Here is a 19,656-nt window from a genome sequence, read left to right as displayed (position 1 = left end):
TCAGACCCTCATCATGTCCCAACTTCCTCCCAACCTTCTGCTAGTGCTGCTCTCATTATTTCTCCCAAACCCCAAACTCATGTCTCTTCCCTTGTGTAACTCCCTTCAGTGCTCCCTGCTGTCTAGAAGAAAACTCGGTGTCCTCATCCGGGCATCCAGGGCCTTTCATGACTAGGCTGGAGATTGATTACTGAACCAAAAAGTCCCTTGAGGTCCTCAGAGGTCTCTGAACAACCATTATCTCAGCTTCTGAGCCTTTGCCTGGGCAGACTGTACCTCGCTGCATCCTGCCCCAAGTCCCCATTCAAGGCTCTTCTTTCTAGTAAAACCTCTGATCTTCCTGCCTCCCATTTCCCACCTCCCAGGTCTTTGCTGCCTCTGTGCCAAAGCAAAGCCTATATAAGCCTTGTATGTGTGTGGCACACAGTGGCTGCTCAAAAAATTACTTAATAAGTAAATTTATCACACCATCAAAACTGGAGTCTGTCATCCCTATTAGGTTCTGAGCTTTCTCTAAGGGCAATGGGTAACATGGTGTATGTAGTAGACAAAAGCAAAGCTTCCAATTGGAGACAGATTCGTGTTTAAAACTCTGCTCCATTACTCACTAGCTGTAGGATATTGGGCAAGTTTAACTGTTTCCTCAGCTGTGAAATGAGGGTGACAACTCCTTGAAGAATTATGAGGATTAGACACGGTGTATTATCAGATGTATAGTGGGTGACCAGGTATCAAATATTTTCTCCCCTTGACTCCAACTTGCTTACAATTTACCAGGTATTCTGCAAAACTCATGAGTAACATACCACTGAGAAAGCTTGTGTTTTGGACTGTATGCTTCCAAAAGGCCAAGTGGTTCTATTCTGTAAAAGGTAAATGTTTGTTACATTTGAAAGCCCTCCTTTCTCTCATGCTAGTCTTCAGGGGCATATTAAACCTAGGACCTTATTTGATTCCTCAAACAGTCCTTTGCATCATTATCCCCACTTTATAGCTAAGCAAACTGGAGTAAAGAGAAGGTAATGGATTTCCCTTTAGAAGAGAGCTGGGGCTTTTCAGAATCCTGTCTATTGACTCTCAGCTCTGGGCTCTCTCTCTAATACCATGCTGACCTCACAGTCTTGTGAATGCATATTTTTAAATGCAACCATTTAGTGTTTTGAAATTAAAACCAACAGTCTGGCTGGGCACAGTGGCTCGTGCCTGTAATCGTAGCACTTTGGGGGGCCTAGGTGGGAGGATTGCTTGAGGTCAGGAGTTCAAGATCAGCCTGGGCAATATCGAGACCCTGTCTCTACAAAAAATAATAAGAAAAAAACTTAGCCTGGCATGGTGGTGCATGCCTGTAGTCCCCAGCTGCTGGAGAGGCTGAGGCAGGAGGATTGCTTGAGCCCAGGAGTTTGACGTTTCAGTGAACTATGATGACACCACGACACTCTAGCCCTGGCAACAGAATGAGACTCTGTCTTAAAGAAAAAACCCAACAGTCTAATAATGACTGTTTTAAGGGTCTAAATTAGTTATTTTACTTTTAAAAAAATTATTATGTTTTAAAAAGTAGAATCCTTTCAGCCCCACAATTTGGGACTAAATAGTGGCAGACTACCACAACCCTTGGACTTAACCTCTTGGAAACTTGGTTCCTTCATCTCTTGCTTGAGAACAATAATAGCAACTGCCTTATGGGAATATGAGAATTAAACACATACAATTCTAACACACACGAAACAGGGTCTGGCACATGGTAGTACTCAGTATCAGCTATTACCATAGTCACCATGAGGGCTGTTTTACTTGGAGTTCTATCACATGGGACCTTTATTTACCATGCTCCACTGCAGGAAAGAACACAAAGAAAACATTCATTCCTTAATGCTTCTTGCTTAATTGAGAGCTCTAATAATAAAAAAGCAATTTAAGGCAAAAAAAAAAAAAGTAACTTTATTGACTGCTAATCTTACCATGAAACATCTATAAGAAATAATTACAAAATAATGTTTTGGTTTTTTTTTTTAACATACTTTTGGTATCATCCTGATATTGATGATCCTTTCACAGAAAGGATTATTTACAGTTTATGTAGATATAAAGCTCATTGTTGCAAATACAAATGTAGATGTGTAGAGGCAATATATACCAAACTGGTATACTGAATAGCAATGGATATGTAAGAAATGCAGAATAAATAACAGCTTTATACTTTTCTTTTTATTTTTAAAAACAATTTCAAAATACAAAAATGTAGATTATTCAAAGTGGATTTTCATTTACATATATATATAATTCTGCTGGAAACAGTGGATCGAAAAGCAAAAATGTTCCTTAGCATGTTTCATTTTTGAAAACCCGCAAGACTAGCCATAAATCCAATTAGAAAGAGGGTGTGCAAAACCACCAACAATGCTGGCAAAACCCTAAAGACCTGATTCTGGCTAAAGTAGAGAGAAAGTATAAAGCACTACCTGTTTATAGTAATTAAATGTTTTTTTCTTTATGTTTCTTTCTTAAATATGCCTTTTCTTTATGTTTGCAAGAAACTCTAAGAGCTAAGGAAATGCACTGCATTATGACCTGGGCTCTTTAGAGTACAAACTTCCCAAGACTTGTCTGTCTCAAGCATCATCTATAAGAAATGGTGGATTATTTAATGACTTACAAGGAAAATAGCCATTAAATGATCCTTTCATATTTTTATCCTTTTACACAGAGACTGAGATCCTTTTATACATTCTGATATCCGAAACTTTGGTTCTATTAAAGCATTTCATAAAAGCAAAATAATTTCCTGACCATAGAACTTTTTTCCTTTTAAAGTGTCAGGTGAAACTAATTTGACAAGGCATGTTGCATACACATCTGCGACCCAGCATAGGAGGGACAGCACAGGTGGGGCACGCTCACCTTTTGTTTTATAATACTGACTCCCATCCCCAGGTAACACTGCTTATGTTCTGCTTTACCCTAACTCTATTTCTCTGTTACCTGAAAACATAATAATTTTGTACAAAAATATGACTGTTTCTTTAGAAAATAATATATAGTTTTTTAATAAAACCTGGCAGATAGAAAAAATGGTATATCAAAATATGGTAAACAAATGCTGTAAAATACTAAATCATTAAAAACATCTCATAGAAAGACATTGTGCTATGAAGTTCTCTCCTGAAGTGCGAGCAACGTTTTTACTATACATCAAAAGGTTGATAAATTCAGTCTCTGACTTGGTTTCATTAAATGTCTTAACAGCAGCACGGCAGGTTAACTGTCCTGTAAGTGGTCCTTTCTCATATACCACATCTTCCGTATACTTTTACGTCAAAACTAACAAAAAGACACCCTCTGGATCAGTGGTTTTCAACCCTGTTGCATATTAGCTCCATCTGGAGAACTTTAAAAGAAAAGGCAACTCTACTTGGGTCCTACCACAAGAGATTGATTTAATTGGTCTGGTGGGAGGACCCAGACATTTTTTTGAAAGCTCCCCCAAATTTCTGTTATGCAATCAGGGTTGAGAATCATGGCCAAAGGCACATGAGGAAACAGTCATTCTTAACTCTACATTCAGCAACTGATTGTCTGCAGGGATCATTCATTCGGTAATGTACCCTCAATATTAAACAAGGAATTCCATGTATACAAGATAGTTATGGAAGCCAAAATGAAGACTTAGTAAGCTTTAAACACATATAAACACACACAATCCCATGTATTTATATATGTATAACATATACACACAGTTAGGGTATTTTGGTTAAGCAGAAACTAACATGACCATAATTTGTTCTTGATTATTTAAAAAACCTGAACAAACAAAACACCACCAAGCACATTTTCTAAGATATTTCCATAGTTTTAACAGAAACCAGTTTTATAAACTCCACAAAACGCATTATGACATGAACACAATTGATCTGTCACTTGGATGAGCAACTCAACAGAACTGTGGAGCTTTCTGGAAGATCACAGAGGAGGACATGGCACTGATCAGGTGTGTAGGAGTCACAAGGCATCACCGCATGCAGAATCTTCAGGTTATTGCTTAATTCATGTCTTCTTGGACCTCTGAGCAGGTGCTTCCATTACGTACGTATCTTTGGCTTGCTAGAACCACATGATTTTGCCCACTTCGTCAGTGTTCACTTTGGGACAGCCTCACTGAGGTGGCAATGGCTATGCACTAGGCACGATCTCTCTGCTAAAAGAAGAGAGAACCTTCCCCCTTCCCTCCCTCTAACCATGAACATTTTATGAGGGAGTGGTAAAAAAAATTTACAAGCAAACAAACCTAAAAACATCTTTCATGTGATAAAAAGTGTGACATTACGTGTAACTGACCTAAAAAACAAATGAGCAAACACACCACAGTCCGATATTCCGAAGGCTTGGTAATCAGTAAAGCGCATATCCTTCCAAAAGGTCAATGAACTTCTGGGCACTTGTCTTCCTGTACATTTTCTATAGTTCTTTTACTTTTGTGTGATACTTAAAGTGCAATTGTCTCAAGGCTTTTGTTTCCATCACAAATATTATAAAGAAAGAGCTATGTTTGTGGTGAAGAAAATATGGCACAAATAATAAAGAACCCACGACTTTCACATCCTCAAGCAAACAGCAGGCTGCCAGTACAGCTGCACGCAGATGGACTTTATACGACAAACTCTGGAACTTCATCATGAGTGAGATCCAGAGAAAAGTATTTGCTGGTTCTTTTGACTGGAAAGGCATCTTGCATGTTGACGCACTGCTGAGCCAAGCAGCTATTGCAATAGAGGCCTTCCTCGTCCAGTTCGTGACCACATCCGAAGGTATAACTCTGAGCGGTGTCCTGACACAGACCTGCAATGCGCAGGAAGTCTTTCTGGTAAAGTCTGATGTCATCAAGGCTCAAACTATGTCGATCCGTGGAGGTCTTTGGTTTTCGACATATAGTCTGCAAAACAGGGGACGGTTGAGACAACTTTAAGAGCATAGACTAAAGCGAAAGGTTAGCATGTTTGTCCTGTAAAGAGAGATGCTGCAAAATCATAAAAGGTGAAGTAATTCTTGTATGTTAGAAAGTGGTTTCCAATCTACGTGGTTTCTTGGCCCCTAAGGCTCTGTGGGGAAATATGTCAACACCACCTCCACCAACGATAACAGCAGCTGACATTTACTGAACACGTACTTTGTGCCAGGCCCTGACCTAAACACTCTGCATGTATTAACTCAATTAATCTCCCTAACAGCCCCATGAGGCAGGTGCTATTATTCCCCCCATTTTAAAGATAAATAATCCAAGGCACAGAGGTGAAGATACAACAGGAATCCAACTATCCCTAGCATTTCAGAAATCAAGCAATTATCTTACAATAAGGCTATAAAGTGTTCTTGCTGCTGAAAAGGTGGGCAAGCACCAGGACTAAGCAGCAGCTCCTGAACACTCACGGGGGGTCACGTTCTGCCAAATGCTTTAGCTAGCAGGGAGCAGACTTTTGGAACTCATTATCCCAGGGGGTGGTGCTAGTGGAAAGTATAAATAGGTTAAAAAATGGTTCAGATAATTACATGGATGGAAGATACTCACTGGATTACTTAAGAAAACTAGGCATTGTATCTCTAACTTTTGTTGCTTAACACCACAAAGGGCAACCTTGTTAGAATAAGATATTGCTTTTGCTAGAGGCAAAAGTTCCAGGAGGACATTTTACTAGAATGCATCAGAATGACACTCCCAGCAGAGCACGATCCCTTGTACTGATGCAGTCTTCCCTGGCTCCGAGGGGATTTCACACATAAAATCATTTGGTCATCCCCCACAAACCCTCAAGGCAGAGACACAAGTGTTCTCCCCATGCTGTTGAGTGTGGAATCTGATTCTCAGCCATGCCCCACAAACATTTTTGCACAGTAAGAGCTAACGCTGAGTGGCAGAGCCAGGGTGCAACCCAGCCAGTGCGACTCTGGAGCCTGCACTCCAATTCACCATGCTGCACACACTGCTTTAAAGATTACTCATCAGACTTTCCAGAAAGTATTTACTAAATATCACTTTCACATTATGGTTACTTTAATGAAAGTAAAGGACAAATGAGAAAAAAGGAAAGAAAGAAGGGGAAAATACCAGGAACAAAGAGAGCCAGCATTTAAGAGAAAGAAAGAAAGAAAGAAAGAAAAGAAGAGAAGAGAAGAGAAGAGAAGAGAAGAGCAGAGCAGAGCAGAGCAGAGCAGAGCAGAGCAGAGCAGAGCAGATTCAGAAAGGGAGAAAAAAACCCCCAAAACAACAACAACAAAATACAAACAGAGCCCATAAAAGAACGGCATAGGAGGAGGGAGAGAGTGCTCAGAAAATAGAGGTATTAGTTGCAGATTATATCCAAATGCTGAAATCATGAGTTTCAGAGTATTTTACCTATATCTTTTGACATTTTAATAGTTTAACCAATGATCACAGGTTCAAATGCTCTAGCTGAGGATACTTTAAAAATTCAATCTGAATGGAATAACCAGGCATGGAAACATTTTTGCCATAACACACCTGACAAGAATATTATTCTCTCAGGTTTTTGAGGTCAATCAACACACACATACACACACACACACACACCACCTAAAGCCTGAAGACCAAAAGGTGTCCCACCTATATAAAGTGTGAAATGAAGTATATAATTTATCTAAATAATAATCAACTCAAAGATAAGTGGAACCAGCAAATAAAATGGAAATAAATTCAGAATAAAACTAGAATGCATGTATCTGGTAAGAATCACTTTCTTAGGGTTTTAAAATTTTGCTCATTTGTATAAATATAAATGTAATTTCTTACTTAAAATTTTCTATAACTTCAGTTCCTAATTTAAACTTTTCAGTTCCTTTAGTACCTGTGGAAGAGAATCAGTACTCTGCCCACGAAGTTTGACAACTGTTTCTGAAGAGCTGGAGGTGGAAGAACCGATTTCTTTCACAATCAACCCTGAAACAAAACACAGAGGGAAAAAACAATGAATTCTTCAAATTATTCACACTTCTTGCTACATATTCTGCCACATACTACTACCAGGAATGAAATTCTCTCTCGTCTTATGGTAAATAGAGAGTAGTGAGTAAATGTGGGATTAGTGTGTACGAAGCAGTTTAGAGTCTGAATTTTCTAAAATAAAATCCTAATTATGCTGCTTATGATGAAGTTAGAAATAAAAAACAAAGACTGTAGTTATAAAGCAGTCTCTTTACTATATCTCATAAAGCTTCCCCTCCTTTCCTTTCCACGTATCACCAATGTTGAACTTAATCCTTGCTGAGCAGTGATGCAGCCTTCCAGGTTTCGCTCCACTTGGATGTGCAGTGGGGCACTGTGGGGGCTCAGCCTCTGGAGTCAGACAGATCTGGCTGGACCTGGCCCAGACAAGCAATGAGCCATGTGTCCCGGCCCATCACTTAGCCTCCCTGTGTCTCGGCTCCCCCTTGTATAAAATGGGGCTGATAACAGCGCCCATCCATAGAGTTTTAATGATGACTCAACAGCAAATGCATGAAAAGGGTGAGGTACAGGGACTGCACATGGACACGGTGAGTGGAAGCTCCACGTGGCTGATGGGACACTGTGGCACATACCTCCTGCAGCAGATCCCACGGGGAGGAGATCAAAATGGGAGGCTGCAGTGAAAATTCAGTACTGGGTCTCTGAGAACAATGGAGCCCCTAATCACCTCAGTGCTCACGGGAGACCCGCAAAATTTGGGGGAACAGAAATCCAAGGCTGACACTTCCCTATACGACTATGGCATGTGAGTGAAGCACCCAGAAAAAAATATTTTAGAAGGTAAAAATTATCAACAAGAACTGGATTTGTAAGTGAACACTACTGAAATTTTTTTTGCTGACAGATGAAGCAAGTGAGTAGGTCAAGCCCTAGATCCATAAAGCCAAATGGCTTCTTAAGAAAAGTCCATCTCCACCTTATAGAAAAAGAAACTTGAGTCATGTGATTTTTGTTCAACCACTGCTAGGAACCTACACGAATGACTTTTTGTGTTTATCCCTTAACTCTTTAAAACTGTCTCATAATGATTCAGTGTCTAGCATATGCCTTGAATATATATTAAGGGTTCAACCAAAACCTGAAATATGAAGACATTTCTGATTTACATGTACATAGTTTAAAAACTCTAGGTGACATTCATGTTTTGGGGTTTAGTACAAATTGCTGTACTAGAGGGTCTTTCTCTAGAAAGATCTTTCTCTTTTATAAAGGATTTAACCTTTGAACAAATCCTCATAGGAACATGTGGACTTGTGCACTGGTTGGCACTTGGTATGGTTCCTATTGGATATCCTGATAAATGTACCCCTGGCTACCATGCCTGTAAATAATCTTCTCCAAATCCAGACCCACTATGAGAAATGTCAGCATTGAGCCTGGTGCTCAAAACACTGAACCAACGCCTTCAACAGGAATGAAGGACAGTGGTATACTTCATCACAACTCAATCTTAGCTCACTGTTTTAAAGACAATGTTTAAATGCTATAACTATAGAGAATTTGGAAAACTAGGATGATGCAAGGAAGAGAATAAAATCAAATATAATTCTATCATCCAGAGAAAAGGCTACTAATATTTTTATGTATTTTCTTTACTTTGTATGTACATATAAACATTTTGATTTTTAAGTTAGACCATACTTTCATACAATTTCCAGTTTTCCTTACCTATCTTTCTTATGTTACTAAATATTCCTTGAAAATCTCATATTTAATGACTATATAATATTCCATTGTATGAACAGAATATAATTTAACCACTCATTTTTTTGCTATAACAGTTCAATAAACATATTTTGTATATCAATCTTCTTACACAGCCATCCTATTTTATTTAAATTTTATTTCTATTTAAAATTACAAAATTAACAATCTTACAAAAATTAAATGTGAAAATATATAAATACAAAGTATAATACAAGTCAGCTTCCCTCATATCCCCCCTTTCCCACAGGCATTCTTGCATACGCTGTTTTAGATCATTTCCTTCACATAAACATCTATACATAGAGCTATTCATGCACCCATAATGTGTATATAATTGTGAATATATATTTAATATATATTAAAATGTATTTGCAAGAAGAAAATTCAATATCATAAAGCAAATGGGCAAAAAGGGCCATCTGTATGTGAACTCTAAGCATGTCTCTAGCAACCAGCCTGACGCGTCTGTGTTGCTCAGGGAGAGTAATTCTACACAGCCACGGGCAGGCCTGTTCCCGGAAGAGCATCTGGAGGCCACAGTTCTGCGGGTTAGCAAAGGCAATTCTGAAATAAAAGGCACGTCATGCTCTTGCAGAGTAAGTGCCAGGATGACGGGGACTGTGGGGTGGTCTTGTTCCGGGAGAGGCTCCCTGAGCACTGGGGACTGTGTGTCGGACAGGGCTGTTAACAGGCCGCCCCAGTTGTAACAGGGTCTTTCATTCAATCAAAGCTGGAAGTGACAGAACAATATGTACTTGGGCCACTTCAATAGTGGTGGTTCCTAAGGCACATTTCTCTAAAGAACAAATTCATGACAAGTGACAGAAGCAGTTAGAAGTGACTGAGGTTTAAAAAGAAAGTCCATACTGCTGCCTGTTTTTTTTTTAGGACAGATAAAAACGTATTTATTATATAAACCTATACTAAAATTACAGTGAGTGTATGTTTTCTAGAATAATTCATACCGATATGGAGTTTAAAAGTTTCTTTTTGGGTCACCCTTTTTGACACTTTTTCTCCCAGACTCCTGTACCAATAAAACAGAGTGGGAAAAATAAAGCAAAACAACAGAAGGCCCTGGATCCTGCAGTTTGGGACATGGACCTGGAGGGGCTCGTATTCCAGGCCTCTCTCTGATCTACAGCTCCCACCCCGCCCCTTCTATTTCCTGAGGCACCTGCTTTTCAGACCAGAATAATCTGCTGCCTAAGGAGAACTTCCCGTAAGAGCTCACCAGAGTGTCCATTCAGCTTCCGTGACATGAGCATGTCCTCTGTGATATAGATGCACATGTCTGGGCTGACTTCCAGAGACTCCTCATTCATCTGCTCCAGGTCCCGGGGGTCATCAACCAACATCTCTATTTCTGACATAGAAGAAAGAAAAGATGTTTAATGACAGGAAGGGAAATGACCACCATAATCCACAGCCACACTTTGGCCATGTAATTATTCATATTTGAAAATAAATTCACTAGTGAGACTCTTCACAACAAGAAACTCTAGGGCTCATTCTCAACTAGGTGCTACTTGTTCTCTTTTTCATAGGTTTGCTGGGTTATCTACGTATCTTCTAATGCCAGGATGATTATCAGTTATGCCTTACTCTTCGAGAGAATAAAAACTGTGCTCCCTTGCTGCAATGACAAATGGCAAAGTGAAACTCATGAGCCGTTTGCCTAATGCCAAAGCAAGGATTGTTGACACAGGCAGCTGAGCAGGCCACAAAGCTCCCCATTCCCACAGCTGCCCACTTCGGGGCACCGAGTGACTTGATTTGAGATCCACACAAATTCTATGGGAACCAAATATATATCCTGCAGCTTTCCTTAACAGAGTCAATATCTTTTCCCTAAACTTGAATGCTATAGCACTTATTTGAGACAGAAAAATAATATAAAAGAGCTACACAAATGCTAAGTTTGGCTGACATAGGCTGTAGTCTTATCTGTTTAAAACAAAGTAAGTTCCTAGCAGCCAGGTGCTATATATTTTTTTATACTCCTGATAGTTGTGGTCACATGAGAGGCACTTAAGAAACACTTTCCTACTTAACCCAATGGCATGGACTCAAATCTTTATGGGGGGCGGAGGGTGTATGTCCAGGAGTTCAAGATGTTTCCAGCACTCTCACTGCACTCCACTCTGCTCTCCTAACCATTGCCTTAGTACTCTGGGAATCAGAAACACAGAGATGAGGGCTCTAGGACTGATCTCTTCTCACTTCACATGAACGGCTAAGACTTAGGGTCCACACCATCCACCCTGTGGCTGCAGAGGATCAAGACTAGACGGATGCTTTGCTCACAGTCAAACAGAAGAACGCAACCAAGTCAACAAGGAAGAAGGCAAGATACTTCTTCTCTATTCCTACTGCTGGAAGTTGCTCCCCAGATATCCATTCTACAGAATCAATACCTGAAAAAACTGGGGGAGAAAAAGAAAAGAGCCAGTGAGGGGACAGCACTGTTACCATCGTCCTGGGAGTCCTCTTCCAGTCGGTCTTTGCCTCCGCTCTCCACCCCTGAGGTGTGGGAGCTGCCGTGGCTGGTCATCGAGCTGCAGGTTTTCAGCTTGCGGTGGACAGCGCTGCCGGAATAGGGGTCCTCCGGCCCTGTGTCCCGGGGCTTGGTGTCGGCCTCAATGCCCGAGGTGTGGGAACTGCTGTGGCTGGCGGTGGAATGACGGGACAGGCGCTTGTGCTTCATGCTGCCTGCGCTGCTGCCACTGGCCCGAGACCGCTTTTCTAGCTGGTCCATGTCAAGGTCCAGGTTGTCGCTGATGTAAGATTCCCGGTACTGCTTCTTCTCTGTAGCAGGGAACGCAGCTCATCATTATATTCAACCAAGACAGAAGGAACGGCTGGTTAGCTTAAGTGAGTCATCAGGACAAGAACAAGGGCAATTGCACACTCAGAATCTAGTGACTAGAAAGTAGTGATAATTTCGATAGGAGCTTGTCTAAAGAAGACTGTAAAACGAAAATTAAAAAACAAACGGTGCAACAGATTTGAGGGGAATAAACTACTTAAAGAGCTTTGAAGCTTCAGGCGCCATAAGAAGAGTGCTATTAAAGTGCTGTTGCAGGCCACTTCTTGTATGCAAACTGTTATTGGTCCACAGTAAAATAAGTTCAGTAACTGAGAACGAACATTTAGAAACTTCCACAGCTATTTGACATTGCCATGACAGCCACTAATGTGATTTTGCATTTTGTGAAAGCATCAGTCCATAGCATATTAGATATTTTAAAAATCTGGCCCTTCTCCACAGATAATTTCAGAAGCACTGCTAAAGAAGACTACTTAATAAATATAATTATGCTAATTGCCTTTCATTTTATTTGTTCATTTGTTCCAATTTGTTCCATTGTTGGCTTAGCTCTGGCTGTTGAATACAATTTAAAATGAAACTATTCTTCTGAGAATTTCCTGCAAAAATTCTAAAATTTAGATTTTCATTAATATGATTGCTTTTTCTCCATGTAGGCTGAATTAGTGAGGCTTTATCATTTTTAGAAAACACAGTAATCACTACTGGTTTGATGATCTATAAACCCACATGGCCTCCGATTGGTAAAACTGTTCTTTGACTTAAAATGTCAGTGCTGTTCTTTAATGCAGTACAAGACACAACATTGGAACGTCCCTTTTATCAAATACTAAATTAACGATTAAGGCACAAAGTTACAACACAGCTGCCGGTATACAACTGACACAAAAAATGTTTTTGTGCTTCAGGACAGAAATTTAAACAAAGAAACATTTTAGCTTCCTTGCCTTCTTAATGCTGACGAGAAATAACACATTGAAACAATGTTAAAAATGGAGAGTGCATTTGGGGAATGTTAAGTTGATATCATTTTAGAAACCGCTAACTAGTAGACTAATTGGGTTCTCAGAAGGCTGTTAATGGATTTAATTGTCTTGTTTCTTGGTTAAGTGAAAATACTTGCACTCCTGACAGCTGAATCCAGCTATGAAGTTTAATCACCACAGGCTCTCCAGATACACCTTCCAGGATGCAAAATGCAGAAAGTGCTTTGGAGAAGGCTATGTGCACATTTCTGGGCTCCAGCCCAATCATGTCATTCTAAGGCAGCGGTCCCCAACCTTTTTGGCACAGGGACCGCTTTCATGGAAGACAGTTTCTGCACGGAAGAGAGTGGGGTGCGGAGGAGCTCTGTGGCCTGGTCCCTAACAGGCCACAGACGGGTACCAATCCACAGCCCGGGGGTTGGGGACCGCACTTCTAAGAGATCAGGCTGAAACACAAAGGCGAGTACGTGTAGCTACACAGAAAGCAGGCTGGAAATGACAGCAGAGCCCAACACACACATCATTCACAATGGAAGTGCATCCAAGTCCAACTCATCGCTCAGGGAGTAGACTGGGTCCTAATGATCCCTTATCTTCTGCAGTCAACAGAGGTAGAGATGAAGATGAAGAGCTAAAGGGGCTTACAAAATTCTCATACAATTTCTATTCACTGCATGATAATTAGCTATGTGGCCCTTAGAAGGGTGGAAAGTGAAGAGAAAAAAGTAAAAAAAAAGTCTATAAGGTATTGGAGTTCTATAGCTCTAAGACAATTAGGAATTGTGAATCTAATCATTTAAAAGCTTTCCTGCCTCCTTACAAAATAGCCTTTATACTCCCAACTTCCTGATAGGTTCAGAGCCAATTACAGTTATTCTGTATTCATGAGGTAAGTACTTGCCACCCTGCCTGCTACCTGACAGGAGCCTGGTGTAAATCATATTTCTTGTCGCCATGCCAGTGCAGCCTTAGTGTTCCATGCCACTGGCTTCTCTTCCCTTCCTAGTGCGGTATCATTTAGATCCTTTGCAAACATTTAAGAAGCTTCACACCACCCCGTTACAAACTGGGGGAAACATTTAAATAATTCTCAGTTACTGTAAGAAATGCAAAATGCAACCTCTCTTCCCCTGATAATCACTGGCATCAGTAGTGTGGCTCATCAATATGTCTTGTGTTCTTTTTATTCCCTCTGTTATAAACGCCCAGAGACAACAAAGTTTTTCATACATGATTTTGGTATCTAATGGAGTAAATGTGACCTCTTGACCAAAAATAAGCTTGAGCTATTCAATAAAGTTGGCTTAAAAATTTTTTTTTAATGATACAAGGCATGTTTTCCCTTCTCTTCCGAACCCTATGGAAGAATTCTTGTGATCATTTTCTACTATAAAATGCTAAAATAGTGTTTCAGACAAGGTGACTCCAAATGAAATTTAATTAAGAAAAACACTGACTCTCTTTGTGCTGTTTGCTAACCTGATGCCAAGAAAAGGGTTTTCCTTGTTTAAATGATGGCGCCCTTAAGTGTGGGTAAGATAACTGGATTCAGGCCAAAGCTGGCCCAGAGAAACTTGGTTTTAGGCCTTCTTCAGATGTGGAGGCACTGCTAAGTAGAAGAAACTAAGTATGTTTTCTTTGGAAGAAGAAAACAAGGCTTCCTCCCAAATCTGTCTACATTCATCCAAATAAAAGATCCAATTTATATCTTCATCATTCCTTCACTGCCTACTGTATAGTTTGAATGTTTGTACCACCCTCCTAAACTCGTGTTAAAATCTAATTGTCACTGTGACAGTATTAAGATGTGGGATCTTTAAGAGATGACTGGGCCATGAGGGCTCTGCCTTCATAAATGGATTAATGTCATTGCCCCAGGCATGGGTTCATTATAAAAGGGGGAGCTCAGGCCCCTTTTATTCTCTCTCTCTTGCCCCCTCTTTGTCCTTTTACCTTCCACCATGGGATGATACAGCAAGTAGGCCCTTTTCAGATGTTGGCCCCTTGATCTTGGACTACCCAGCCTCAACAACTGAGAAAATAAACTTCTGTTCTTTATAAATTACCCAGTCTCTGGTCTTTTGCTGTAGCAGCACAAAACAAGGACACCCAGCGCACTAAAGTCCTCAAACATACTTGGTACTATGCTTGGCAATGGACAAAGCCTTGCCCCACTAAGAACTCAAAATTCTTTGTAATTTTACCTTAGAACCTATAGAAGAAGTCATTAATTCTTTCAGGCTCCAAAGGGTTCCTTTAAGGTTATATAAATAAGAATTTACTAAAATGCTGCAGGTAGAGAGCTGATGGAATAAAAGAACTTCTCAAGGTGCCATGTTGGCATTTAGGACTGAGGCTGACTTGGCAAATTATGGCCTATGCACTTAATTAAGTCACCTATCCTCACAGGTTCTCATGGTGTTTCTGTCCCCATCTGAGTTCCTCTTAGCATTCATGTCAGCACAGGAGAGATCTATTTGTTACACTGATGAGTCACTGTGGGGAAGAACTGGCAGTCTGGCAGCAGTGGGAGCCAATACACCTGACAGTTATACCAATTCTCTCCAAAGACAGATGCAGTTTGGTGGCAGACAGTGGGGGAATGATTCATGTTCTAATTGCTATTAAATTACACAGGAGTCTCCAAACAGGGTCTCATTTGGACTGAGAAATAGTTTTTGAGAAAAATCCATCAGAAGCATAAACTGCTACAGGGTCTTTTGCTTGTTCAAGAGAGAATGGGTGTTTGTCTTGCTTCGGCAAGAAAGGTGAGATCTGAGGGGTAGAAACTTGTTTCAGACACGAACCTAAGATATGAATCTGCATCCTGATATTCATACAAATACTCCAAATCTAATCTAATCGAATTACTGTAAAATCAAAAGAATTACTACAACATGAATTTGCAAGACAAATTAAAAACATTAAAAATAAATATGCAACATAGAATTTTTGGTGATGAGAAGTTGGGGTGTGTTAAACGGAGAAACCCCAAGGTGCCACAACTCAAGATAATGAGCTAACCATCAGATTAACACTGTAAAGTTGAAGTCTGATGGTAGAGGCCCCAGACATTGCATTGTTCTTCCCTACCCTGACTTGCCCTCTTCTTAGGGCCCAGTACTCTAGGGCCCCAGATGGATTGCTCTATCCCATCTGTATCTCAGCAAAGCCCCCACAGAACTACCTGATAAAATCCTCAAATAAAAACTTCCCTCTTCTTTGTCATTCTTGCTAGGCCAGACTTGGAGGCCTCTCAGCTGTCAATCAGAGAGGATGGAGACACATCTGTGACCCATCTTTATTATCACTCTGACCTAAGGAATACTCACATTGGAAGGAATTCCAGATTGCTTATGGATAATACCACCAAGGGAGGTCATTGTATATACAGAACTCTGAGATGCAGATAAAATCCGAGCTGCAGATAAACCCTTGCCCCGTGCCTTTATAGGGTGGTTATTTGCAAGGATTTTCAAGCTAGGCGTGGGAAACCTTAAAGAGACTATATTTGAGAGATAGGATAGCTAAATGCCTGGGGTAACCTCAGATATTGTGAATAGGTGCTATGCTCAGTGGCCCTCAAGCCCAGCCCCTTGTCTTCTGGAACAGTGCTGAGATGTAAATGGATCTGAATCCAGACAGTCCCAGTCCTAGTCCCCAAATCCCATTCTCTAGGAGTTTAAAAGCCCAGTTCACACAGCTACAGAGTAAGAGGCTGTGGGTGGCAAAGGCACCATTTTCTTCCCCACCCCGAGACCCTGCGATACCTTCATTTTCCTCCAGCTTTCGGATGTGGCGCAGGACAGGCTGCAGGTTCATGTAGAGGCGGTGGCTGTTGCTCAGAAGTTGCAGGAGGTGTCTGGAGCGCATGGGGCACCCGGTGTAGTATATGAGCTTCCTGGCTGAGGGCAAGCCATCTGGCAAAATCTCAAATTTCTTACCCTGTGGAGGGAAAGCATGAATCAAATTCAGGAAGAAAAATCTATGATTTGACAAGGTCCCCTTCATTTTTTATTTACTAAAGGTAACTATAGATTCAGAAATAGATGTAGAAAGCTCCATTTAAAATTCTCTGAGGGATAAGTTATTATTTTCCCTTTCAAAAATGTCACAGGACAGAGGATTAATAAAAGTTTCAGGGAAAAATGCTTCAGGGAAGCATCTAGCCAGGGTCCCGGTGAACACTATGTAAGATAGCTGAGGATAACTTTGGGTTCTCTGGCTGGTCAGGCTATTTGTACAATGGAGAAGAAGGGCACCCTCAAATGGAATCCCAACACCCTAACTCAGCAAACAAGATGACAAATTCTAGAAGAGATGAATGCATTCAAATATTTATTGAATACTTACTATGTCCCAAACACTGTGCTAGGCACTGAAAAAATAACAGCAAATAAGACAGATAAGGTTCCTACCCTCATGGAGCTAACTACATCCCAGTGTGAGAGATGGTAAACAAACACATAAAATAATTACAGTTTATGATAAATTCTGGGAAAGAAATAAATACAATAAACAATACAGTATACCTATTTAGGGTTTAGAAAAATGGAGAACTTCTCTAGCTGGACAAAAGAGGAAGCTGGGAGTTGGAGGGATGAGATGGGAAAGGGAAGGGACAGCCATCAGCAGAGATAGAAGGAATCTCATTCTTTAAGTCTAGGATCACTAACATAAAGTCTTAAGTTGAGGGTGAGGGTTTGGCAAAGTTCCTTACAGTTATGAGATATTATGAATTCCTTTAACATTTCTAATAATGAATAAGGCAATAGAATTACAAAAAAGGAATATTTCAGATAAAATGATTCTCAGCCAGAGGGCAAAGTAAAGCAGGGAGGAAGGCAAATTCTAACTATACTCTTTAAACTTGGTACAAAGCAATATGAATTCATGTAACCTAGACAGGGATGGGATATTTTTTAACCTCTGAGTTTTCATTTTAAAGGGACCACCAGTGGATCTCGATGCTGAAATAGTAATAGCTGACATTTATGGAGCACTAAGCACATATTAACTCATTTAATCTTCATAACAGGTCTATGGGGGAGGACTAATTATCCCATCTTAGAATGAAACCAAGGCACAGAGAGGTTATGTAACTTGCTCAAGGTACCATGGCTAGGCAGGGCTGGGTTAGCTGCAACAAGAATCATCTGGGAGACTTGTCAAAATAGATCCCTGGTCTCTATCCCAGACCCATTGAGTCAAAAATCTCTTGGGGGAGGAAGATGAACCCCAGAAATCTGTATCTTTAACAAGTTCCTCAGGTAATACTGATGCACAACTATTATAGATTCAGTAACCACTGAGTCCAGGACTCTAAAAGAACTCAATTTCATAAATGCATTTTATTACTGCTTAATTTGGGACATGAAAGGGGTATTGCTCATTTTCGAACAGCTCAGATCCTTCACAAAGAGCTTGAACAAGAAAGAGCCAGTGAGGAAGAGGCAGGCCAGACCCCATTTAATGTATGAGTAAAGTGAAATCAGGCTGAACTGTGCCCAAGTAATTAAAGTAATGCGAAATCAGAAACAGGTCTTTTAAAATAATATGAAATCAGGAACAGGTCTTTTGACTCACAGGGCAGTGTGGGGTCAGTGCCCACATTCTATTTGCAATATGGCCCTTTATTTATATAGGCCATCTTCCTTATAGGAGACAAACACATGTCTACAAATCCTTATCTTCCTCCTTTCTTTGTGTATTTTGTCCAATTATTTCTGAACAAAGAATAATTATATATTTTAATGACCAATAGATTGCAAATTATTAATCATAATTCTTTGAATTCTATCAAAAAATGGATATAGCTGGCAAAATAGAGAAATAGCTGGGAAAAATTTGCTTTAACAAAAGAAAGTGTATCATTTTCAATATTGTAAAAATAAAAATACTTTTCTGGTTAAGAATTGTGGACCTTTCTTTAAAAAGATGAGTTTTAAATAGTCAGATATTAATAGAAACATCTTTTTATATAACTCTTTATTCTTTGCTCAAAAGAAGTAACTTCTAAAAGAACTGGCCAATCTCCATACTAAGAATAATTTACCCTGTGATTATGGCTTTCTGTTTTCCAATCCCTCCTGCTGTAGGCTTTTTTATGATAATTCTATTTAATGAACTCATCTTGTACCTTTCTCACCACATTTCTTCTGCAAGTAGACTAATGTAGGGTAGTACAGTAGGGCCCAGACACACAAATTAAAATTAGTAATTTCTTTTGCTGTAAGATTCTTTGATTTCAAGTTCACTACTGATATGAGTGAATCATAACATATGCATAAGAATACAAGAAAGCAAATTATCTTCAGCTTCGACTTTTTAAAAATAGCAACTTTTGTGCCTGAGACAATATTGTTTAAAAACGAAAGCCAAAAAATAACAAAAATCCACAAAAACAAACCGAAGAGACTTTTTAAAATAGTAGGTTACTTTAAACTTACCACAAACACCAACTTTCCAACATTTGTCCAGGGGAAATCATAAAGTAATTGTTTCTCTTCATCTATATTCTGCAGAAGGAATTAAAATGCATATAGAGTTAATGGGAAAAATGACAGATACTCTAAAATGGCTCTAATTTCTCTCCCAGAAAACTAAAATACAGTAATTAAAATCTGAAATCTGAAAGAGGTCCCTAACTCTCTTTGGAGAAGTGCAGACAGTGATTAAAAAGATTAGTGATAGAAGCCTGTAGCTTTTGGTTCCTTTGGACTACATTAACTGGCCCTTTCAAGGCAACCTTTTCCCTTCTGGCCTATCCCCAAATTTAAATAAAAAGCCCAAAAGACTTAGGCATTCAAGAGATGCGATAAGGCACTCAGACTTTCATAACTGGATATTTTGCCTACATCAAAGATAAGACATCTTTATATTTTCCTATGTCTTGCAGAAAGAGGTATTCTCTCTCCCCTGTTGATGGCTATAGGATAATACCATCCCACCTGCTAAACGGTGATAGTTGTTACTTATTCAAGGAACAAGTTTTATCAGAAAAGTGTAATGGAAATTGAAACGTCTGGCCAGGCACCCTACTAAAATGTCATTTTTCTTTCCACAGTTATAAATGCTCCAGAGGATAAAAGAAAATATTTAAAATCAATGACCAA

General features: G+C 39.8%; 1 protein-coding gene across 4 annotated transcripts in view; it reads right to left on the bottom strand.

Moving 5' to 3' along the window:
• Positions 1 to 1,929: 1,929 nt before the first annotated feature.
• The window catches only part of FRMD6 (FERM domain containing 6), a 224,092-nt gene continuing 206,365 nt past the window's right edge, over positions 1,930 to 19,656 (bottom strand). For 3 of the 4 annotated variants that reach the window (XM_069486987.1, XM_069486969.1, XM_069486977.1), the window contains 6 exons: positions 18,991 to 19,059; positions 16,312 to 16,486; positions 11,198 to 11,533; positions 9,960 to 10,091; positions 6,858 to 6,949; positions 1,930 to 4,930 (listed from right to left, as the gene is read on the bottom strand). In XM_069486987.1, the coding sequence (XP_069343088.1) occupies positions 4,646 to 4,930; positions 6,858 to 6,949; positions 9,960 to 10,091; positions 11,198 to 11,533; positions 16,312 to 16,486; positions 18,991 to 19,059 (1,089 nt within the window). In that variant the 3' untranslated portion in view covers positions 1,930 to 4,645. Of the gene's footprint in view, positions 4,931 to 6,857; positions 6,950 to 9,959; positions 10,092 to 11,197; positions 11,534 to 14,475; positions 15,552 to 16,311; positions 16,487 to 18,990; positions 19,060 to 19,656 lie in introns of those variants that run through there. The other variant, XM_069486998.1, reaches the window with a different exon arrangement.

Source organism: Eulemur rufifrons, chromosome 2, assembly GCF_041146395.1.
Source record: "Eulemur rufifrons isolate Redbay chromosome 2, OSU_ERuf_1, whole genome shotgun sequence".
NCBI lineage: Eukaryota > Metazoa > Chordata > Mammalia > Primates > Lemuridae > Eulemur > Eulemur rufifrons.
The sequence above is the reverse complement of the archived record's forward strand: the minus strand, read 5'-3'. Positions and strand labels throughout refer to the sequence as shown.